Source organism: Anopheles funestus, chromosome 2RL, assembly GCF_943734845.2.
Source record: "Anopheles funestus chromosome 2RL, idAnoFuneDA-416_04, whole genome shotgun sequence".
NCBI lineage: Eukaryota > Metazoa > Arthropoda > Insecta > Diptera > Culicidae > Anopheles > Anopheles funestus.
The window spans coordinates 100,363,097-100,385,487 of NC_064598.1; the positions used below are offsets into that span (position 1 = coordinate 100,363,097).

Here is a 22,391-nt window from a genome sequence, read left to right on the forward strand (position 1 = left end):
AAAACACCATTGCCACCAGAGTTTTTGGCATACCGAGACTTGGGAGTCTGCGTTCCGATCGGTTCTCAGCCATCCATCCATCGTCCGAGTGACGTTACTGATGCGTTACTCACGTCGTCACAAACAAACGTCTCCCAAAGCAAGTCAGTAAGACGTTCGTCTATTGCTCCTCCTCAAGTCAAATAGCATTCGGCTATAATTAAGTCAGCGGGAATGCATCGGCAGGAAGGTGCACCCATCGCTCGGTTGCACCCCTGATGGCATGATGTCTTCCAACTCGCCGAAACTTTTTGATTTTGCTCTAATGAAATAATTCAACCCTCACGTGAACGGATCTGCAGAAATGGCCTCGCTTGCCGGATGCTCACCACGGGAAGAAAAGGTACGATCCAAAGCCCGTAGGACGATTTCTTCTCGGATGAGAATCGATGCCTGATTCGAGCATTGGTAGATATGCTTGAGTGCCTACGGCAGCAGTTCTTGCTTTCGGGGTCGCTTCCTTTTCCGGCTTAAGTAGCTGATTAAAGGTAGCCCTCCGATGGGATGGTTCGACGACTTTGCACAAAAACGCCACGCCGTACCGCTGGGCGTACGGTGGATTAATGGCCGTTCGGAGAAGTTGGAAAGTGCATCGTCGGATCAATGAAAAAAAGGAACATCTTTCAATCAAATCATTGTACCGCAATCAGCAGCTGTGAAGTTTACGAGGCATTAGTTGTTAAACATTTGATTATTTGTTGTGTCAATAAAAACGACTGAAATGTGCGAAGCGAAACAATATTTCTGTGGAATGGAAAATGAAAACAATTAAGTATTAAAACATAAAACAACATTTTTCCACATTTCTATTATCAATTTTATTATCATTAGCAGTACTCGTCAGCAAATTAATTGACCTAACGATTACAGAAAAACCAGTTTCACTTACAAAAACGATCAGGAAACTTGCGCTTTAAATGCAGAGATATGAGCAACACAGTCTCAAATTCCGGTTGGGTCACACGAAAAGAGCAATTGCTTTACAATGGACATGCACATTCCAACACCCAGTACAACATCCAATTGAAGCTCACCGAACCAACGAACTCCCATTAGATATGTTTACTTTTCTCAAGGTATTTTTGAAAAGATGCCTCAATGCTAATCTCCAACTCCATTGTTTCCGATTGCGATGCTCCTTGGGGAAGTGCAAAAACCTTTTTACTGTTTGTAGTTCGATTTAAAGTTTTCACTTCTTCCGGTTTTGCAATAAAATGGACCAAACAAAACTCGTTCTATACGGCGTGAATGTTTTCTTTTGGTACTGGGTTTTCGTAACGCTTCTGTTTGAGGTTTGGCTCAGGACCTTGCCCTCGAGGCTTTTATACGTTGTATTCTGTGTGAAGGAGACCTGTAACATGGGTTTCGGTTATAAGGAAGGAAGGGGAAATTCAGCACTATTACGATAATCGCCAACGGAGGTTAACAAATGAACAGTTTGGATCGGAAGAGGCGAATGTGAATGAATGTGTTTTTTCTTCTATTTTAACAAGGTACAGTAACAACTTGAACAGCGAACCCTTGAGAGTGGTAGTTTTTGCTAATGTGTACAAAATGTTATAAATATTTAATGGGTTTTTGTTGAGTCTTGCTATATATGAAGATGCCCGTCAGGACAGCTTGGAGTCCGATCGCATACGTTTAGAAGATTAAACAGTTTTATAAACGATATGACAAAATGATACTTTAAGATGTTGAGCAACAAAAACAGAGAGAAGATTTTACATTGCATAAGAAAAAAATCATCTTCAAATTGGTTCAATAGTTGACCACTTAGAGTGACAAGAAATATGCTACAATTAAAGAAATAATACTAATTTTAAACCTTAACTGCCTTTATGTTTAAACATTTAAACTACTTGGAAAGAAGTACTTCAGCAAGGTTTCTCGTACCGTAGGCCGGATGCAACAAATTCCCTGCCTTTTTTTCTATACAACCATTGCATCCTTCCAATATTGGCCTTCGAGTGGCCGTTAGCATGCCAAAAATGCATGCACACACGCACACCCCTCTTATGTTTCAGTTCCACGCAACAAACAACAAGCAATTTGCCGCCGTTTCCTAAAGTCTTTATTTTGTGCCTTGTTCATGGTTAATATGTTTACATTTCAAGGGGTGAACACGTAAATTAATTGTTACAGTTTTATTAGTTTGCGTGTGCACAAGGGGGTTATGTTGCTCTTTCCCCTTTTCGTGGGTATGTTTTGCTTTACCTTGATGGTTTCGTTGGTTTTTGATAATGTCGGGCAATGGGAACCATTAATCGGTAGGGGCAGTAAAACAAGCGGTCGACTAGGCCACTCAAGAGGCATAAGCATTTAGCTGGGAGGGTTGAATTGGACGTACTTCAGGCACGCCAATGTGTTTGGTGCAAGGATTTGCGAGGGAGCGATGGAAACAACCCCCGTGAAACGTTGGTTCGTAGTTGTTGAAATAAATAACTCATTACACTAGACAAATAGAGGCCTACATTTCCGTGTCTATTTCACAGATGTAAGATGCAAAACTTTGCAGCACAAATGAAGATGTATAAATCGTCTCCTAGATAGCTCTAGCTACCGAGATCATACTTCTTCCTCCAACGCTGAGCGAATTCTTCCCAAATTGCAGTTAACCGACCAGTCAATAAATAAAACGCAAATTACCGGACCGTTTAGCACCCGGGTGACACACTGACGATAGGGGAAATAAAAACGAAGGAATTATGCCGGTCACCACCACCCGGCAATCGGCATATTGGTCGGTGTAATTAGGCGTAGGAGTTAAACGTTGGTAAGCTGCCCTCCGACAACCAACCAGAACGCTATGTGGCATGTGGTGGAAGAAGGTGGTTGGTGTGAAAATTATGATGAGGACAAATTATCGGATATCAGCGGACGTTGGTAATTGATCACGATACGGCTCACATCGTTTAAGGATATGAACATGTTGGCACATTTTGGACAGTAATTCGTTCGGTTGAATTCAATCGGTAAGTTATGAAAATTGGCGATTATAGCAAATAAGCAATTTGTGAAATAATGATCACCCCAAGAATAAATTCTTAGGGTTAAATATATTTGTGGTAAATGAAGCATTTGAATGCAAAATGATGTTTTTAGTTAGTTATTAGTTTGCCTTCGTTCTGTGATGTTCGTTTTCCAAAGATTTCCCTTAACGATTCCGTTTCTAAAACAAGTTTTGCTATTAGTTTATAAATTGGTGTCTTTAGTGTAAGCGCCTAAAGGTAGGCAATGTGTTGTTTTTTTTAGCTTGATGAACCAGAAATAAAAGTGGTCGCTTCTGAATCATAACACATCTTTATCATTGTATCAGGCTTTGTTTGTATAAAAATAGTTGTGTATTTTAATTTCGTTCATTAGCCTTAATCGATATTAATCACATTACTATGCTCCAAATCCATATCCCTTTAAGTAGAATGTAAATATGCTACTTGCAAACGCTTGTTCTAGGGCTCTTTACCAGCTGTGTGCTGGGGAAAACCTGTTCGATTCGTCCGTCACTCAAAAAGTACATCAAACAATGCCTCGACGTGTGTGTCACATTAACAATTACAACCGAATCACGACAGGCCCAGGCAGAGTGTGTGTCTGGGACCTTCTAAAACGAAGGGAACAGAAAGGGACATGGGGTGAAGGGTTTGTCGCTCGCAAATCAAACACGACTCATCAGACGTGTGGAAGGTTTGATATGTTTTTTTTTCGTCGATCTGTCGATTGACTTCCACGTTTTACCACAATGCCGGGTTCCAGCGATTGTTTGAACCGTGCACCGGATGGCATGATGGCACGCTGAAGTGGTACACACTTTACAGGGCCGAAGTTCCAACGGAAACTTCGCTGACTTCACTGACATCATCACAGTTTTGTGTCCTTTGCGGGTCCTTGTTCTCTTTCTCTCTTTCTCTTGGTTTGCCCTTCAAACTGTGTCAGTTTCGCTTGTACTGGCGACAACAGTAGTGTGAAGTCTTTGGGTGCACTGTTTGCGAACGGAAAATTTATTTTCCTCGGGTGTTCATTTCACTCTTTCGCTGTGTGATTTTGTGTCTACGAACACGTGTGCCTTTTTAGCAAAGTGTTTCTCCTTTTTTTTTGAATGTCTTTTTTCTGCCATTGAGAGCCGGAGGAGAGAGAGAGAGAGGAACCGTAGGGGTTCGGACAAACTTGCCAGCCATTTCATCAGACATGAAGAATGGTGAACAGGTCCGACAAACGAAACGAGCTAGATGGACACTCACTTTGGTCCTTTCGAAGGACACCGCTCCATCAGTTCTTGTCGCTTCAGCTTTTGCATTTGCAAATGTTCACATACAATTTTAATGCGCTCGGGATGGATTTGGGGCCGGAACACACGTACACATGCAAGAATAGTCGGACCTTTGGCGAATGGCAAACAGGATGGAAGTTGTAAAATGGCCACTTTGAAAAACGAACGAGCTGACCGACCATGATGGGGTCAAGCGTGGAGGTTTACTTTACACACCACTTTTACATTGCCACCACTTTACATTACCTCTAGAGCGACTTCCAGATGACCATCTGGATGATGTCGCTTCCGGTGTTGAGAGTGTCCAACCGAGCGGCACCTAACGGCCATTTCTGTTTTGGTTCTTTCAGTTTCTTTTTCTCTTTCTCTGCATTGACATCTTATCGTGGCGCTTTTCAACCTTGCCTTATAGGGTGACTTCTTTTTTTTTCTTTTTCAACGGACAAATCAATTGCACTAGTTCAAACACCGTTCCCGAGGGCGACCTCCCTCAAGGTAAAACTATCAACTACAAGAGTCTTGTCCTTTCCGGCTTCCTTCCTTCCGTGGTTCTTCGTTTGCTTTGCGGTAGCCATTTCATTTCACTTCAAAACGTCCCCTCTATCATCATCCTTATCATTGGCCAAAGGCCTCTACTACAGGGATACACTCGAACAACTGCCATCCCTCGACCGTTCATGCCGTTAAATCTCGAGATCGCTTTCCGTGTCGCTTTCGACACTGTTTCAATTAACGAAATTAAACAAACCGAAAATGGTCCTGTACGTGCACGGGGACCGATCGATAGCTACGGCTATGTGGCGTCTCCTCCCGTCCACAATCGGACAGTGCAAACACAACTGTGTCTCGTGCGCACCCTTACGCGTGTGTGTGTGTGCTTTGATGTTGCAATGGACGATGAGAGATACGGCCGAAGGGTCTTGCCACGAGCTGTTCCATCGCGGGATGGAAATTGAATCGATTTACATTCATCTCACTGTTTGCACTTTCCAATTTTCGGTATCACGATAAAGAAGAAACACTGCAACCGTGTTATCGTTGGCTGTTCATCATTCTGCTGGATGGATGCTGTATCTGCTGACTATTCGCACCTTGTTGAGCTACTACTATTCCGAGTGTACGATTAACAGATAGAACGCGGCTGAAGGGTTGCTTTGTGTTAAGGAAAAGCACCGTGTTCTGATGTGTGTTATGGCAAAGTGGTTTCAACAATCTCATAAAAACATCTACCCTGTGTTGTATAATTTAGGTGTAATTTAGCCCAAAACACCTGCAAATCTACAAAGAGTGTTAACTTGTGACCGTTTTTTGGTTTACAGACAATAAAAGATTCTACAGTAAGGTTTGATACAGGTTATTTTGTACAAAATTGTTAAAGCTGTTACTCTCACACTTTTTACCCCGTGCTATCTGTGCTTATCCTTAGAAATTGTCGCGTTTGCGAACGCCTTGGGAAATTTTCAAAATTAAAGATTTTTTTTATTTTTTTATTATTTTTTACTCTTTTTTCTATTTTAAGCATTATTTGAGTGAAAAGAAACACATTGCAACCAATTGGCATTAAAATAAATCAATTAAATTTTTTTTCCAAATTTTCTCAAAAAAATGGCAAGGGGTACCCCTTATGAAATTTTCGAGTTGAAAATTTTTAAAAAATTTTTTTCTGATTTTTTATTCTTTTTTTAATTTGAAGATAATTTGAGTGAAAAGAAACTTATTGCAACAAATTCGCATTCAAATATATCACATTTAAAAATTTTGCTACATTGCTCAAAAATGAGGAAAATTTTACATTTTCTCAAACAGGGTAAGGAACTTGGTTTCTCAGATAACTTCTAGCATAGACATCTGAGGGCATGGTCGTCCAAGAAGAAAATGTAGCCATTAGTACCATCTATCGACCACATTTTAAAGATTGGCGATCCGTTGGATACCGACCGAGTTATAGCCAAAACTTGGCGCAAAAATGAGGAAAATTTTACATTTTCTCAAACAGGGTATGGAACTTGGCTTCTCAGATAACTTCTAGCATAGACATCTGAGAGCATGTCCGTCCAAGAAGAAAATGTAGCCATTGGTGCCATCTATCGACCACAGGTTAAAGATTGGCGATCCGTTGGATACCGACCGAGTTATAGCCAAAACTTGGTGCAAAAATGAGCCTTAGTAAATTTTTATTTTTTTGAATTTTTTGATTTTTTTATTATTTTTGACTCTTTTTTCTATTTTAAGCATTATTTGAGTGAAAAGAAACACATTGCAACCAATTGGCATTAAAATAAATCAATTTCATTTTTTTCCAAATTTTCTCAAAAAAATGGCAAGGGGTACCCCTTATGAAATTTTCGAGTTGAAAATTTTTAAAAAATTTTTTTCTGATTTTTTATTCTTTTTTTAATTTGAAGATAATTTGAGTGAAAAGAAACTTATTGCAACAAATTCGCATTCAAATATATCACATTTAAAAATTTTGCTACATTGCTCAAAAATGAGGAAAATTTTACATTTTCTCAAACAGGGTAAGGAACTTGGTTTCTCAGATAACTTCTAGCATAGACATCTGAGGGCATGGCCGTCCAAGAAGAAAATGTAGCCATTAGTGCCATCTATCGACCACATTTTAAAGATTGGCGATCCGTTGGATACCGACCAAGTTATAGCCAAAACTTGGCGCAAAAATGAGGAAAATTTTACATTTTCTCAAACAGGGTATGGAACTTGGCTTCTCAGATAACTTCTAGCATAGACATCTGAGAGCATGTCCGTCCAAGAAGAAAATGTAGCCATTGGTGCCATCTATCGACCACAGGTTAAAGATTGGCGATCCGTTGGATACCGACCGAGTTATAGCCAAAACTTGGTGCAAAAATGAGCCTTAGCAAATTTTTATTTTTTTGATTTTTTTGATTTTTTTATTATTTTTGACTCTTTTTTTTATTTAAAGCATTACTTGAGTGAAAAGAAACACATTGCAACCAATTGGCATTAAAATAAATCAATTTCATTTTTTTGCAAAAATTCTCAAAAAAATGGCAAGGGGTACCCCTTATGAAATTTTCGAGTTGAAAATTTTTAAAATTTTTTTTTCTGATTTTTTATTCTTTTTTTAATTTGAAGCATTATTTGAGTGAAAAGAAACTTATTGCAACAAATTCGCATTCAAATATATCACATTTAAAAATTTTGCTACATTGCTCAAAAATGAGGAAAATTTTACATTTTCTCAAACAGGGTAAGGAACTTGGTTTCTCAGATAACTTCTAGCATAGACATCTGAGGGCATGGCCGTCCAAGAAGAAAATGTAGTCATTGGTGCCATCTATCGACCACAGGTTAAAGATTGGCGATCCGTTGGATACCGACCGAGTTATAGCCAAAACTTGGCGCAAAAATGAGGAAAATTTTACATTTTCTCAAACAGGGTATGGAACTTGGCTTCTCAGATAACTTCTAGCATAGACATCTGAGGGCATGTCCGTCCAAGAAGAAAATGTAGCCATTGATGCCATCTATCGACCACAGGTTAAAGATTGGCGATCCGTTGGATACCGACCGAGTTATAGCCAAAACTTGGTGCAAAAATGAGCCTTAGTAAATTTATATTTTTTTGAATTTTTTGATTTTTTTATTATTTTTGACTCTTTTTTTTATTTAAAGCATTACTTGAGTGAAATGAAACACATTGCAACCAATTGGCATTAAAATAAATCAATTTCATTTTTTTTCCAAATTTTCTCAAAAAAATGGCAAGGGGTACCCCTTATGAAATTTTCGAGTTGAAAATTTTTAAAAATTTTTTTTCTGATTTTTTATTCTTTTTTTAATTTGAAGCATTATTTGAGTGAAAAGAAACTTATTGCAACAAATTCGCATTCAAATATATCACATTTAAAAATTTTGCTACATTGCTCAAAAATGAGGAAAATTTTACATTTTCTCAAACAGGGTAAGGAACTTGGTTTCTCAGATAACTTCTAGCATAGACATCTGAGGGCATGGCCGCCCAAGAAGAAAATGTAGCCATTAGTACCATCTATCGACCACATTTTAAAGATTGGCGATCCGTTGGATACCGACCAAGTTATAGCCAAAACTTGGCGCAAAAATGAGGAAAATTTTACATTTTCTCAAACAGGGTATGGAACTTGGCTTCTCAGATAACTTCTAGCATAGACATCTGAGAGCATGTCCGTCCAAGAAGAAAATGTAGCCATTGGTGCCATCTATCGACCACAGGTTAAAGATTGGCGATCCGTTGGATACCGACCGAGTTATAGCCAAAACTTGGTGCAAAAATGAGCCTTAGCAAATTTTTATTTTTTTGATTTTTTTGATTTTTTTATTATTTTTGACTCTTTTTTTTATTTAAAGCATTACTTGAGTGAAAAGAAACACATTGCAACCAATTGGCATTAAAATAAATCAATTTCATTTTTTTGCAAAAATTCTCAAAAAAATGGCAAGGGGTACCCCTTATGAAATTTTCGAGTTGAAAATTTTTAAAATTTTTTTTTCTGATTTTTTATTCTTTTTTTAATTTGAAGCATTATTTGAGTGAAAAGAAACTTATTGCAACAAATTCGCATTCAAATATATCACATTTAAAAATTTTGCTACATTGCTCAAAAATGAGGAAAATTTTACATTTTCTCAAACAGGGTAAGGAACTTGGTTTCTCAGATAACTTCTAGCATAGACATCTGAGGGCATGGCCGTCCAAGAAGAAAATGTAGTCATTGGTGCCATCTATCGACCACAGGTTAAAGATTGGCGATCCGTTGGATACCGACCGAGTTATAGCCAAAACTTGGCGCAAAAATGAGGAAAATTTTACATTTTCTCAAACAGGGTATGGAACTTGGCTTCTCAGATAACTTCTAGCATAGACATCTGAGGGCATGTCCGTCCAAGAAGAAAATGTAGCCATTGATGCCATCTATCGACCACAGGTTAAAGATTGGCGATCCGTTGGATACCGACCGAGTTATAGCCAAAACTTGGTGCAAAAATGAGCCTTAGTAAATTTATATTTTTTTGAATTTTTTGATTTTTTTATTATTTTTGACTCTTTTTTTTATTTAAAGCATTACTTGAGTGAAATGAAACACATTGCAACCAATTGGCATTAAAATAAATCAATTTCATTTTTTTCCAAATTTTCTCAAAAAAATGGCAAGGGGTACCCCTTATGAAATTTTCGAGTTGAAAATTTTTAAAAATTTTTTTTCTGATTTTTTATTCTTTTTTTAATTTGAAGCATTATTTGAGTGAAAAGAAACTTATTGCAACAAATTCGCATTCAAATATATCACATTTAAAAATTTTGCTACATTGCTCAAAAATGAGGAAAATTTTACATTTTCTCAAACAGGGTAAGGAACTTGGTTTCTCAGATAACTTCTAGCATAGACATCTGAGGGCATGGCCGCCCAAGAAGAAAATGTAGCCATTAGTACCATCTATCGACCACATTTTAAAGATTGGCGATCCGTTGGATACCGACCAAGTTATAGCCAAAACTTGGCGCAAAAATGAGGAAAATTTTACATTTTCTCAAACAGGGTATGGAACTTGGCTTCTCAGATAACTTCTAGCATAGACATCTGAGGGCATGTCCGTCCAAGAAGAAAATGTAGCCATTGGTGCCATCTATCGACCACAGGTTAAAGATTGGCGATCCGTTGGATACCGACCGAGTTATAGCCAAAACTTGGTGCAAAAATGAGCCTTAGTAAATTTATATTTTTTTGAATTTTTTGATTTTTTTATTATTTTTGACTCTTTTTTTTATTTAAAGCATTACTTGAGTGAAAAGAAACACATTGCAACCAATTGGCATTAAAATAAATCAATTTCATTTTTTTTTCCAAATTTTCTCAAAAAAATGGCAAGGGGTACCCCTTATGAAATTTTCGAGTTGAAAATTTTTAAAAAATTTTTTCTGATTTTTTATTCTTTTTTTAATTTGAAGCATTATTTGAGTGAAAAGAAACTTATTGCAACAAATTCGCATTCAAATATATCACATTTAAAAATTTTGCTACATTGCTCAAAAATGAGGAAAATTTTACATTTTCTCAAACAGGGTAAGGAACTTGGTTTCTCAGATAACTTCTAGCATAGACGTCTGAGGGCATGGCCGTACAAGAAGAAAATGTAGCCATTAGTACCATCTATCGACCACATTTTAAAGATTGGCGATCCGTTGGATACCGACCGAGTTATAGCCAAAACTTGGCGCAAAAATGAGGAAAATTTTACATTTTCTCAAACAGGGTATGGAACTTGGCTTCTCAGATAACTTCTAGCATAGACATCTGAGAGCATGGCCGTCCAAGAAGAAAATGTAGCCATTGGTGCCATCTATCGACCACAGGTTAAAGATTGGTGATCCGTTGGATACCGACCGAGTTATAGCCAAAACTTGGTGCAAAAATGAGCCTTAGTAAATTTTTATTTTTTTGAATTTTTTGATTTTTTTATTATTTTTGACTCTTTTTTTTATTTAAAGCATTACTTGAGTGAAAAGAAACACATTGCAACCAATTGGCATTAAAATAAATCAATTTCATTTTTTTTCCAAATTTTCTCAAAAAAATGGCAAGGGGTACCCCTTATGAAATTTTCGAGTTGAAAATTTTTAAAAATTTTTTTTCTGATTTTTTATTCTTTTTTTAATTTGAAGCATTATTTGAGTGAAAAGAAACTTATTGCAACAAATTCGCATTCAAATATATCACATTTAAAAATTTTGCTACATTGCTCAAAAATGAGGAAAATTTTACATTTTCTCAAACAGGGTAAGGAACTTGGTTTCTCAGATAACTTCTAGCATAGACATCTGAGGGCATGGCCGCCCAAGAAGAAAATGTAGCCATTAGTACCATCTATCGACCACATTTTAAAGATTGGCGATCCGTTGGATACCGACCAAGTTATAGCCAAAACTTGGCGCAAAAATGAGGAAAATTTTACATTTTCTCAAACAGGGTATGGAACTTGGCTTCTCAGATAACTTCTAGCATAGACATCTGAGGGCATGTCCGTCCAAGAAGAAAATGTAGCCATTGGTGCCATCTATCGACCACAGGTTAAAGATTGGCGATCCGTTGGATACCGACCGAGTTATAGCCAAAACTTGGTGCAAAAATGAGCCTTAGTAAATTTTTATTTTTTTGAATTTTTTGATTTTTTTATTATTTTTGACTCTTTTTTTTATTTAAAGCATTACTTGAGTGAAAAGAAACACATTGCAACCAATTGGCATTAAAATAAATCAATTTCATTTTTTTTCCAAATTTTCTCAAAAAAATGGCAAGGGGTACCCCTTATGAAATTTTCGAGTTGAAAATTTTTAAAAAAATTTTTTCTGATTTTTTATTCTTTTTTTAATTTGAAGCATTATTTGAGTGAAAAGAAACTTATTGCAACAAATTCGCATTCAAATATATCACATTTAAAAATTTTGCTACATTGCTCAAAAATGAGGAAAATTTTACATTTTCTCAAACAGGGTAAGGAACTTGGTTTCTCAGATAACTTCTAGCATAGACATCTGAGGGCATGGCCGTCCAAGAAGAAAATGTAGCCATTAGTACCATCTATCGACCACATTTTAAAGATTGGCGATCCGTTGGATACCGACCGAGTTATAGCCAAAACTTGGCGCAAAAATGAGGAAAATTTTACATTTTCTCAAACAGGGTATGGAACTTGGCTTCTCAGATAACTTCTAGCATAGACATCTGAGGGCATGTCCGTCCAAGAAGAAAATGTAGCCATTGGTGCCATCTATCGACCACAGGTTAAAGATTGGCGATCCGTTGGATACCGACCGAGTTATAGCCAAAACTTGGTGCAAAAATGAGCCTTAGTAAAGTTTTATTTTTTTGAATTTTTTGATTTTTTTATTATTTTTGACTCTTTTTTTATTTAAAGCATTACTTGAGTGAAAAGAAACACATTGCAACCAATTGGCATTAAAATAAATCAATTTCATTTTTTTTCCAAATTTTCTCAAAAAAATGGCAAGGGGTACCCCTTATGAAATTTTCGAGTTGAAAATTTTTAAAAAATTTTTTTCTGATTTTTTATTCTTTTTTTAATTTGAAGCATTATTTGAGTGAAAAGAAACTTATTGCAACAAATTCGCATTCAAATATATCACATTTAAAAATTTTGCTACATTGCTCAAAAATGAGGAAAATTTTACATTTTCTCAAACAGGGTAAGGAACTTGGTTTCTCAGATAACTTCTAGCATAGACATCTGAGGGCATGGCCGCCCAAGAAGAAAATGTAGCCATTAGTACCATCTATCGACCACATTTTAAAGATTGGCAATCCGTTGGATACCGACCGAGTTATAGCCAAAACTTGGCGCAAAAATGAGGAAAATTTTACATTTTCTCAAACAGGGTATGGAACTTGGCTTCTCAGATAACTTCTAGCATAGACATCTGAGGGCATGGCCGTCCAAGAAGAAAATGTAGCCATTGGTGCCATCTATCGACCACAGGTTAAAGATTGGCGATCCGTTGGATACCGACCGAGTTATAGCCAAAACTTGGTGCAAAAATGAGCCTTAGTAAATTTATATTTTTTTGAATTTTTTATTATTTTTGACTCTTTTTTTTATTTAAAGCATTACTTGAGTGAAAAGAAACACATTGCAACCAATTGGCATTAAAATAAATCAATTTCATTTTTTTTCCAAATTTTCTCAAAAAAATGGCAAGGGTACCCCTTCATAATGGTACCCCTTATGAAATTTTCGAGTTGAAAATTTTTAAAAAAATTTTTCTGATTTTTTATTCTTTTTTTAATTTGAGGCATTATTTGAGTGAAAAGAAACTTATTGCAACAAATTCGCATTCAAATATATCACATTTAAAAATTTTGCTACATTGCTCAAAAATGAGGAAAATTTTACATTTTCTCAAACAGGGTAAGGAACTTGGTTTCTCAGATAACTTCTAGCATAGACATCTGAGGGCATGGCCGTCCAAGAAGAAAATGTAGCCATTAGTACCATCTATCGACCACATTTTAAAGATTGGCGATCCGTTGGATACCGACCGAGTTATAGCCAAAACTTGGCGCAAAAATGAGGAAAATTTTACATTTTCTCAAACAGGGTATGGAACTTGGCTTCTCAGATAACTTCTAGCATAGACATCTGAGGGCATGTCCGTCCAAGAAGAAAATGTAGCCATTGGTGCCATCTATCGACCACAGGTTAAAGATTGGCGATCCGTTGGATACCGACCGAGTTATAGCCAAAACTTGGTGCAAAAATGAGCCTTAGTAAATTTATATTTTTTTGAATTTTTTGATTTTTTTATTATTTTTGACTCTTTTTTTTATTTAAAGCATTACTTGAGTGAAAAGAAACACATTGCAACCAATTGGCATTAAAATAAATCAATTTCATTTTTTTTCCAAATTTTCTCAAAAAAATGGCAAGGGGTACCCCTTATGAAATTTTCGAGTTGAAAATTTTAAAAAAATTTTTTTCTGATTTTTTATTCTTTTTTTAATTTGAAGCATTATTTGAGTGAAAAGAAACTTATTGCAACAAATTCGCATTCAAATATATCACATTTAAAAATTTTGCTACATTGCTCAAAAATGAGGAAAATTTTACATTTTCTCAAACAGGGTAAGGAACTTGGTTTCTCAGATAACTTCTAGCATAGACATCTGAGGGCATGGCCGTCCAAGAAGAAAATGTAGCCATTAGTACCATCTATCGACCACATTTTAAAGATTGGCGATCCGTTGGATACCGACCAAGTTATAGCCAAAACTTGGCGCAAAAATGAGGAAAATTTTACATTTTCTCAAACAGGGTATGGAACTTGGCTTCTCAGATAACTTCTAGCATAGACATCTGAGAGCATGTCCGTCCAAGAAGAAAATGTAGCCATTGGTGCCATCTATCGACCACAGGTTAAAGATTGGCGATCCGTTGGATACCGACCGAGTTATAGCCAAAACTTGGTGCAAAAATGAGCCTTAGTAAATTTATATTTTTTTGAATTTTTTGATTTTTTTATTATTTTTGACTCTTTTTTTTATTTAAAGCATTACTTGAGTGAAAAGAAACACATTGCAACCAATTGGCATTAAAATAAATCAATTTCATTTTTTTTCCAAATTTTCTCAAAAAAATGGCAAGGGGTACCCCTTATGAAATTTTCGAGTTGAAAATTTTTAAAATTTTTTTTTCTGATTTTTTATTCTTTTTTTAATTTGAAGCATTATTTGAGTGAAAAGAAACTTATTGCAACAAATTCGCATTCAAATATATCACATTTAAAAATTTTGCTACATTGCTCAAAAATGAGGAAAATTTTACATTTTCTCAAACAGGGTAAGGAACTTGGTTCCTCGAATAACTTCTAGCATAGACATCTGAGGGCATGTCCGTCCAAGAAGAAAATGTAGCCATTGATGCCATCTATCGACCACAGGTTAAAGATTGGCGATCCGTTGGATACCGACCGAGTTATAGCCAAAACTTGGTGCAAAAATGAGCCTTAGTAAATTTATATTTTTTTGAATTTTTTGATTTTTTTATTATTTTTGACTCTTTTTTTTATTTAAAGCATTACTTGAGTGAAAAGAAACACATTGCAACCAATTGGCATTAAAATAAATCAATTTCATTTTTTTTCCAAATTTTCTCAAAAAAATGGCAAGGGGTACCCCTTATGAAATTTTCGAGTTGAAAATTTTTAAAATTTTTTTTTCTGATTTTTTATTCTTTTTTTAATTTGAAGCATTATTTGAGTGAAAAGAAACTTATTGCAACAAATTCGCATTCAAATATATCACATTTAAAAATTTTGCTACATTGCTCAAAAATGAGGAAAATTTTACATTTTCTCAAACAGGGTAAGGAACTTGGTTTCTCAGATAACTTCTAGCATAGACATCTGAGGGCATGGCCGCCCAAGAAGAAAATGTAGCCATTAGTACCATCTATCGACCACATTTTAAAGATTGGCAATCCGTTGGATACCGACCGAGTTATAGCCAAAACTTGGCGCAAAAATGAGGAAAATTTTACATTTTCTCAAACAGGGTATGGAACTTGGCTTCTCAAATAACTTCTAGCATAGACATCTGAGGGCATGTCCGTCCAAGAAGAAAATGTAGCCATTGGTGCCATCTATCGACCACAGGTTAAAGATTGGCGATCCGTTGGATACCGACCGAGTTATAGGCAAAACTTGGTGCAAAAATGAGCCTTAGTAAATTTTTATTTGTTTGAATTTTTTGATTTTTTTATTATTTTTCACTCTTTTTTTTATTTAAAGCATTACTTGAGTGAAAAGAAACACATTGCAACCAATTGGCATTAAAATAAATCGTTTTAATTTTTTTCCAAATTTTCTCAAAAAAATGGCAAGGGGTACCCCTTATGAAATTTTCGAGTTGAAAATTTTTAAAATTTTTTTTTCTGATTTTTTATTATTTTTTGAGTTTAAAGTATTGTTTGAGTGAAAAGAAACACATTGCAACAAATTCGCATTAAAATATATCACATTTAAAAATTTTGCTACATTGCTCGACTGTTGTTCGACTCTCTCCTTACGCATATTTTCTCGCGATCGTATCCGGTATCCGGTAAAAATCAAAAACGATTTTTCGACACCAAGAGAGCATCCAACGCAGGAGGTAACACTTACTTCTCTCGTAACATTTGCTTCTCTTCTCTAGTCACCGTTCTAGAATATAGGTGTGTTGTTATCGGCTGCAAGGGAAAAAACATCATCTGTTTCAATCCATCCGACCAATAGAAGCGGATCTCGAATTGCTATCAATGATAACAAGTGGGAAAGAGACCGCTATATGACCGCCTAGATCATGACTAGCGATGATCTAGTATTGGTGATCGATAGTATGAGTATATCGGAGGAAGGGGAAAAAATCCATCATCTGTTTCAGCCCATTCAACGTGTCGCGTAACAAGTGGGAAAGAGACCGCTATATGAAGCACTAAGCTGGGGAAACGCTAGTTAATGCTACCATCTTTGTTGGATGCTCTCTTGTTAAAATCATTCTACCGGTCACTAATACTAATATGACGGACAGAGTAGAGAAGTGTTACCTCCTGCGTTGGATGCTCTCTTGTTGTTTCAGTTTCAAAAAACGGTTCGATTCAAACCGCCGTCAGCAGCGTGGAAGTGCCGAAAAAGCACATTACGTCTCTATCGTTTTTAGATTCGAGCTTCACAGTACTACTTACCCTTTAACATTTAATTTCAAAGTTTTACAACTATTTCTTTCATATAGTAAAAATACTTACACTCGCTTTATGCGGAATCGGAAGGTGCTTTCCGTAGAATTTTATTACCACGCTGGTTGTGTGCATTGGTTTGAAATAAATTTAATACCATTGTATTAAAATTAATGAAAATTTTACATTTATTTACACTTGATGCGTCTATTGTCTAACACGGTAACGATTTTACGGCTGGGTGCGTGTGTTTATGTGTGAGGAAATCCATTTCAGTAAAGTTGTTAAATTTAGTACTTGTAGAAAAGAAGCAGCATTTGTTTTTGTTAAAATACCATGTACCGAACTTACCTGGTATCTGTTTGTATGAATAAATTTTCCGTACCCAAAACGACAGGATTCCTTGCCTTTACTGATGCGCAAGCAACCCGTCCCTGGGGGATTTATCCTCGGCAGCTCATTTTTGGCTCTTTCTTGCGTTCGATCACCGAAAGCAGAGAACCAACAGGATATTAGTAAAACAACAGTGTGTTAAGCGGCTAAGCTGTTAACTTTGGGGTAAGTAAACGTAGCATTGAATTGCACCACATTAGTGTTTTCTTTCATGAAATACCACCCAATAAGCGCACCCGATAAGCGTATAGCGGAAGGTTCTGGTTTTAAATTTTCTTCGTTTTTTGTTTGATTTTTTAAATATATTTCCATTTCATGTTCTCACATTCATTCCACAAATCTCTCTCGGTATCCATTTGCTTTTCCTCTGCCGGTCGTCAAAAGTTAGGTTGGCTTTAGTATTTATGATCAGTATGGTTAAATTAAATTACTTTCACTCGAATGCGTTCTCCACTTATTGTTTCTGTTTCCGTGTTTCGTTTCTTGCTCCGACTGTGACAATTCCTGCATAGTTTGTAATTTTACGCCCTCTTTCCCACTCCTAACATCTTCTTTTGTTTTGTTCAGTTCTGGTAAGCTTCCCGTTCGAAAATCCTTCGTATTTCGGTGTTTGGGGTATGTGTTGGATAAGTGTGTAAATTTATGTGTTATTAACAGCTCTGCTGAATGCTAGTTAAGCTTACCCCATTGCCAGAGCAATGCCTTTGTGTGAGTGAAGTAGTAACGACGGGATTAGCGAAAGGAGATAATCATAATTATTAATATATATATACTTATAAATTGATGTAGTAATGCAGCAATAGCGATAGACCTTAATATACGGTACGGTACGGTTTGTTTGCATTAATATGAAATATAGCCACCAAACGCTTCGTTACTTTGTGGAGTGTTGTGTTGCACGCTTAATTGTAAGTTCATCCACTTCGCTACAGTCAGAAAAACGCTCCCCTAAACTTTACCCTAGTTCGGATGTTACTCTGCTTCAATTTACTGCTTCTTCCTTTCGGTTAGATTATTTTGTTTGGCATGAAAACTGACAACATCCAGCGGTTCCACGGTATGGAAGGATTTTTATGACTTTAAAGGAAGAGATATTCACACCTAGCAGGGTCAAAAAATGTAAACCAACTATGGGCAAATAAAATTAGTAAACAAAAAACCCCTGCTCAGTCCTCTGCAATTCGGAAAATTTCTATATAGATGAACGTTTGGCTAGAGAGGCGTTTTGTAGGTGTTTCTATACATACTTATCATGTCATTTAGCTGATATTTTAAATAATGTGTACTAAACATGATTTCTCTCTGCTAGCTGCTAGATGTATATCTCTTCTGACACGTTTTCACAATTATTGAAATGTTAGTATTGACAAAGTACTCCAAGGAATGACAAAGACTTACAATTGAAACGTTAATATGAGAATTTGCAAGATAAAGCTTGGAGAACAATTTTGTATTACCCGTCTGTAAGATTTTGTTTTACTTTCTGCTAAACTGTTGTCGGTTTTATCCAGAGGTCCTGCCTACAGACTGGTTACCTAGTTCGTAACATCTCACAGTAAGTTTACTCGCGTTCGACAAAATAGTACGTTGTCAGGTTGAAATCGTTCAATTGTAAATACTTTTTCACATGCACTAACTATTTGACCCGCAACCGGGAACATGGATGTTTTATCTTCTTCTTTTAATTGCTACGTTTGTTGTTACGCTTACTCAACAGTGCATTGAGTGTGTTCTACCGTGTTAAGGTACCTCGGTTAATTTGCAGCTTTTTCGTTACACCCTAGTTGGGATGCACAAAATAGTTTGAGGTTATGTTTGCATCATATTTTGGAAAGACAATTTGTGGTTTGTTTTTCGCTGCGTGTGCTTTAGTTAACTTTCAAACCAGTAAAATAAGTACTGTTCACGTTGTACACGATCGACTGTTTGTTTCCTAGATACATTATGCATCCTTTTACTCATGTACATATTTTCACCGTTGATTTTATCTGGTTTTTGTGAACTAGTCCGTGCGTCGGTGCGTACACTACACTACCGTGTGTCTGGGAGTTTAGAGTAAGTGATTCAAACACTCCCAACGGGGGAACCGAACCGAAGGGAATACAAAATACAAAGTGTATCTTCGTTAAGCATCAATTATGTACAGCAAATACGCGATCTAAACCTCTCGCAACGGCTTTACTTTATACACAACTCACACGCATTTCCATCGCTTCTACATCCGACCTGACCCATTTTGTTAAGAATAGTCACATCATCCACAGCACATTGATTAAACATTAAATTCCTTGCTAAATTCCTTACTCGTTTACCATCCTATTCCCATCCTTTTCGTTTAACGCCCGGACTCTTCCCCGGGGTAATAGTGTAGTTTTATTATGATTTAGTGTTTCCGTCAACGGGGGAAAGTAAATCAATATGATTTAATAGTTGGTTTAATGTGTAGGTTTGTGTGGGTGTGTCGATTGATTAGGCTAAATATTAGTACTGACTGAAACGGTTCTGCCTTGGCTTAGTAAAGAGACCCTTCCCTCACACATGAACACTGCCTCCCCGCTGTAAGAACTATCGATTATAAGAGTATGCATTAAGAATGGGGCTCACCACAAACGACAGACAGACAGAGTGCGATTCGATGTACCCGATTTTTAAAAAAAGCATTCGTTTGCTTCGTGATGTCGCATTATGGTAAGGGAAATATTAAACTAACCGTTTGCTACACAAAACGCTTAACATAATTCAATGCTATTAAACAAAACTGAGAGACTAACGACTACAGCTTTTCGAGTTCTTTTCGAACCACTTCCAACGAAACTACAAACATCGTTCAATCATTGATCGCTATAATAACCAAGCCTGCCCGAATGCCTCGGTGTCCGGCTCGGTCGGAGGTTGATGTTCAAACGAATACACTAACAAGTCGCGACTAAAAAAAAACAAACACACATTTGGACGGCGTAGATGCATGGATATTTTTGCCTAGTATTTTACTCACTAATCTGCGCAGACGGCAAAAACCCTCAACTCAACAAACGATCTAAAGCTTGGCTAACGAAAAACTATCGCTAAACATTGTGTCGTTAATTTATTGTTGGACGAACAACGGAAACAAAAAACAAATGAATCGCAGCAAAGTTTGCTCCCGACTCCTGACAAAAATGGTATGCATATGCTAGTGATATTATGAAATACAGGGATAAATTTAAGCAATTGCTTGCTGTTCATTAGTTAATAGGCGCTTTTTGTTTGGAAGGAAGGTCTACTATATAAAACGTTTTGTCTTTGTGTTTGCTGGGTTTTTTTTGTTGTTGCTTTCCATCGTTCCTTAATTTAACTCAATCTAGATATGGCGCTGATATATCTTCATCGACTAATGATTTCTGTTCGTTCGCAATCGTACGGACACATATAAAATGTAGTCGCATTTAGAACATACTACACGTAGATCCAGTAGTACCACATCGAATACGAAACTACTGCACAGAACAATCCATTCAAATAAAACGTAAAAACTACTATTCGGTGCGTGCACCAGCTAGAGACATACACTTTTGTTTTGTCTATCGAAGAAAATTGACGGCTCTATCCGAAGGGGGGAATGTTTACGCATTTTTGCATACCCTTTTCCGTTGTTTGCACGTGTGAGCAGGATATGAACACAACATTAATGATTACCGCTCCCGCTTTGCTTGCTGTCCTTTATCTGCATCGCATTTGCCACCCTAGCCGTTGTTGTTCACGTGCTTTTGCACCTGGTTGAGCATGTCGACACATTTTTCGTACATGATTTGATTGTTTGTGTTATTGCTCATACTGTTATTGTTGTTGATACCATCGCTGTGATTGCTGCAACCGATAACAGAATTGGAATAAATGTTTGCTTCGCTCTGTTCGGGTTTGTTTGGAAGTCCAACTTCCCGTCCGTTACTACCTACCGATTGGTGACTTTGGTGAGCATGTTTTGCGTCATAATGACGGCATTTTCGAGCTCTTTCAGCATCAGTGAATTGTTGCGCCCATTGATGCTTGCTTCATCGGTCGACTTTAGCCGCTGGTGGAGCTGAATAACGGTGGAGGTCGTTTGTACGAGCTGGTTGATGATGTTCGTACACAGCTGGTTGGTAACTGTAATGGAGTGAGAGCATAATTAAATATATAGTATATGAATCACTGGTGTTCAGCAATAACAGAATGTCACATACGGTCTGCATTGTCCAGATCGGCGTCTTTCACTGGCATGATGGCTCCGTTGTTGGGGGCATTGTTATTGCCACCGCTGCTGCCGTTTGTCGATTCGGAAGGAATGGTCGTAGTACCACCGACAGTAACAGTTTTCTTCACGTTTATAAGACTAGTGTTGACGTTGGCTATCCGTTTGTGTTCGAAAGCGATGCTTCTAGGACGTGGTGGGACGGCCGGTTTTGTCGGTACCGTGCTTGCTGTACTTGTGGGCGATTCTTCCGAACTAGACTCATCCTGTCCAGCGGTAGAGATGTTTACTATAAAAAAGAGATAAGTATTAGTATATCTCCGCTATAATGCACTTGCTATCACTACGTACCACTGCTATAAGCGTTTTGCAGACCTTTCCGCCGATTAATGATGCCAGCTGCACTTCGGGGATTAATATATTTACCACCGCTGCCATTCCCGGTCCCATTACCCGTGCCATTAATCTTGTTTTGTGACGAAATCGTTGGTTTCAGCAGACCACCTCGAGAGTTCGGTGGTTCCGCCTCCGAGTCACTCTGTAAGCATTAAACAAAACAACTTTATAGCATCACCACCTTGCACGATGTGGGAAGAAAGTTCAAGTATCGTACATACCGCTTGGTTTAACATTCCGACCGAGACACTCCGAACGCCCATGCCTGTAGACAGTGATGCACCTCCCTTACCGACCGAAGAGGTACTCCGTTTGGGCGTGTTTCGTGTCGGTGTGCTGGTATTTCTGTTGCTTACCGATGGTTTGTACAGCCCACTACCAGTAGTCGATTGATTGGGAGATTTGTAGCCTGGTGTGTAGGTTAAGCCAACGAACGCAACAATATGACAAAAAAACAACCCATTGAGAGCAGAAATGCATGCCATACAGATGGAAAAGAAAATTGATAAAAGAAATATGCATTATTTTCAAAATCTACTACACAGACATTAAGTAAGAAAATAAATGAAATGATTTCCATATATCAGAGAAACTGTGATACGCACATTTCTTTAATATGATTAAACCTTTAAAATAGATAATCAATTGAAATTTAAAAGTTATTGAAAATTAAAAAAAAAAAATCAAAAACAAATTTTTAATATAGAATTGTAAAAAAACATCGATATATTGAAAGATAATCACATCGCATATTCAAGAATTTAAATAAAACATCATGCAAAATGGAATGATTGTTGATAAAGTATAAACGTATAACAAAACAAATGAAAAAGAAAACAA

The 22,391-nt window shown here is 36.9% G+C and overlaps 1 protein-coding gene across 1 annotated transcript in view; it reads right to left on the reverse strand.

Moving 5' to 3' along the window:
• Positions 1–17,203: 17,203 nt before the first annotated feature.
• LOC125763350 (mitogen-activated protein kinase-binding protein 1) overlaps positions 17,204–22,391 on the reverse strand; it is a 98,836-nt gene continuing 93,648 nt past the window's right edge. Inside the window, exons 12-16 of the mRNA XM_049426399.1 lie at positions 21,773–21,960; positions 21,507–21,693; positions 21,148–21,444; positions 20,881–21,070; positions 17,204–20,791 (exon numbers count right to left, since the gene is read on the reverse strand). Coding sequence (XP_049282356.1) covers positions 20,668–20,791; positions 20,881–21,070; positions 21,148–21,444; positions 21,507–21,693; positions 21,773–21,960 — 986 coding nt within the window. The 3' untranslated portion in view covers positions 17,204–20,667. The remainder of the gene's footprint in view (positions 20,792–20,880; positions 21,071–21,147; positions 21,445–21,506; positions 21,694–21,772; positions 21,961–22,391) is intronic.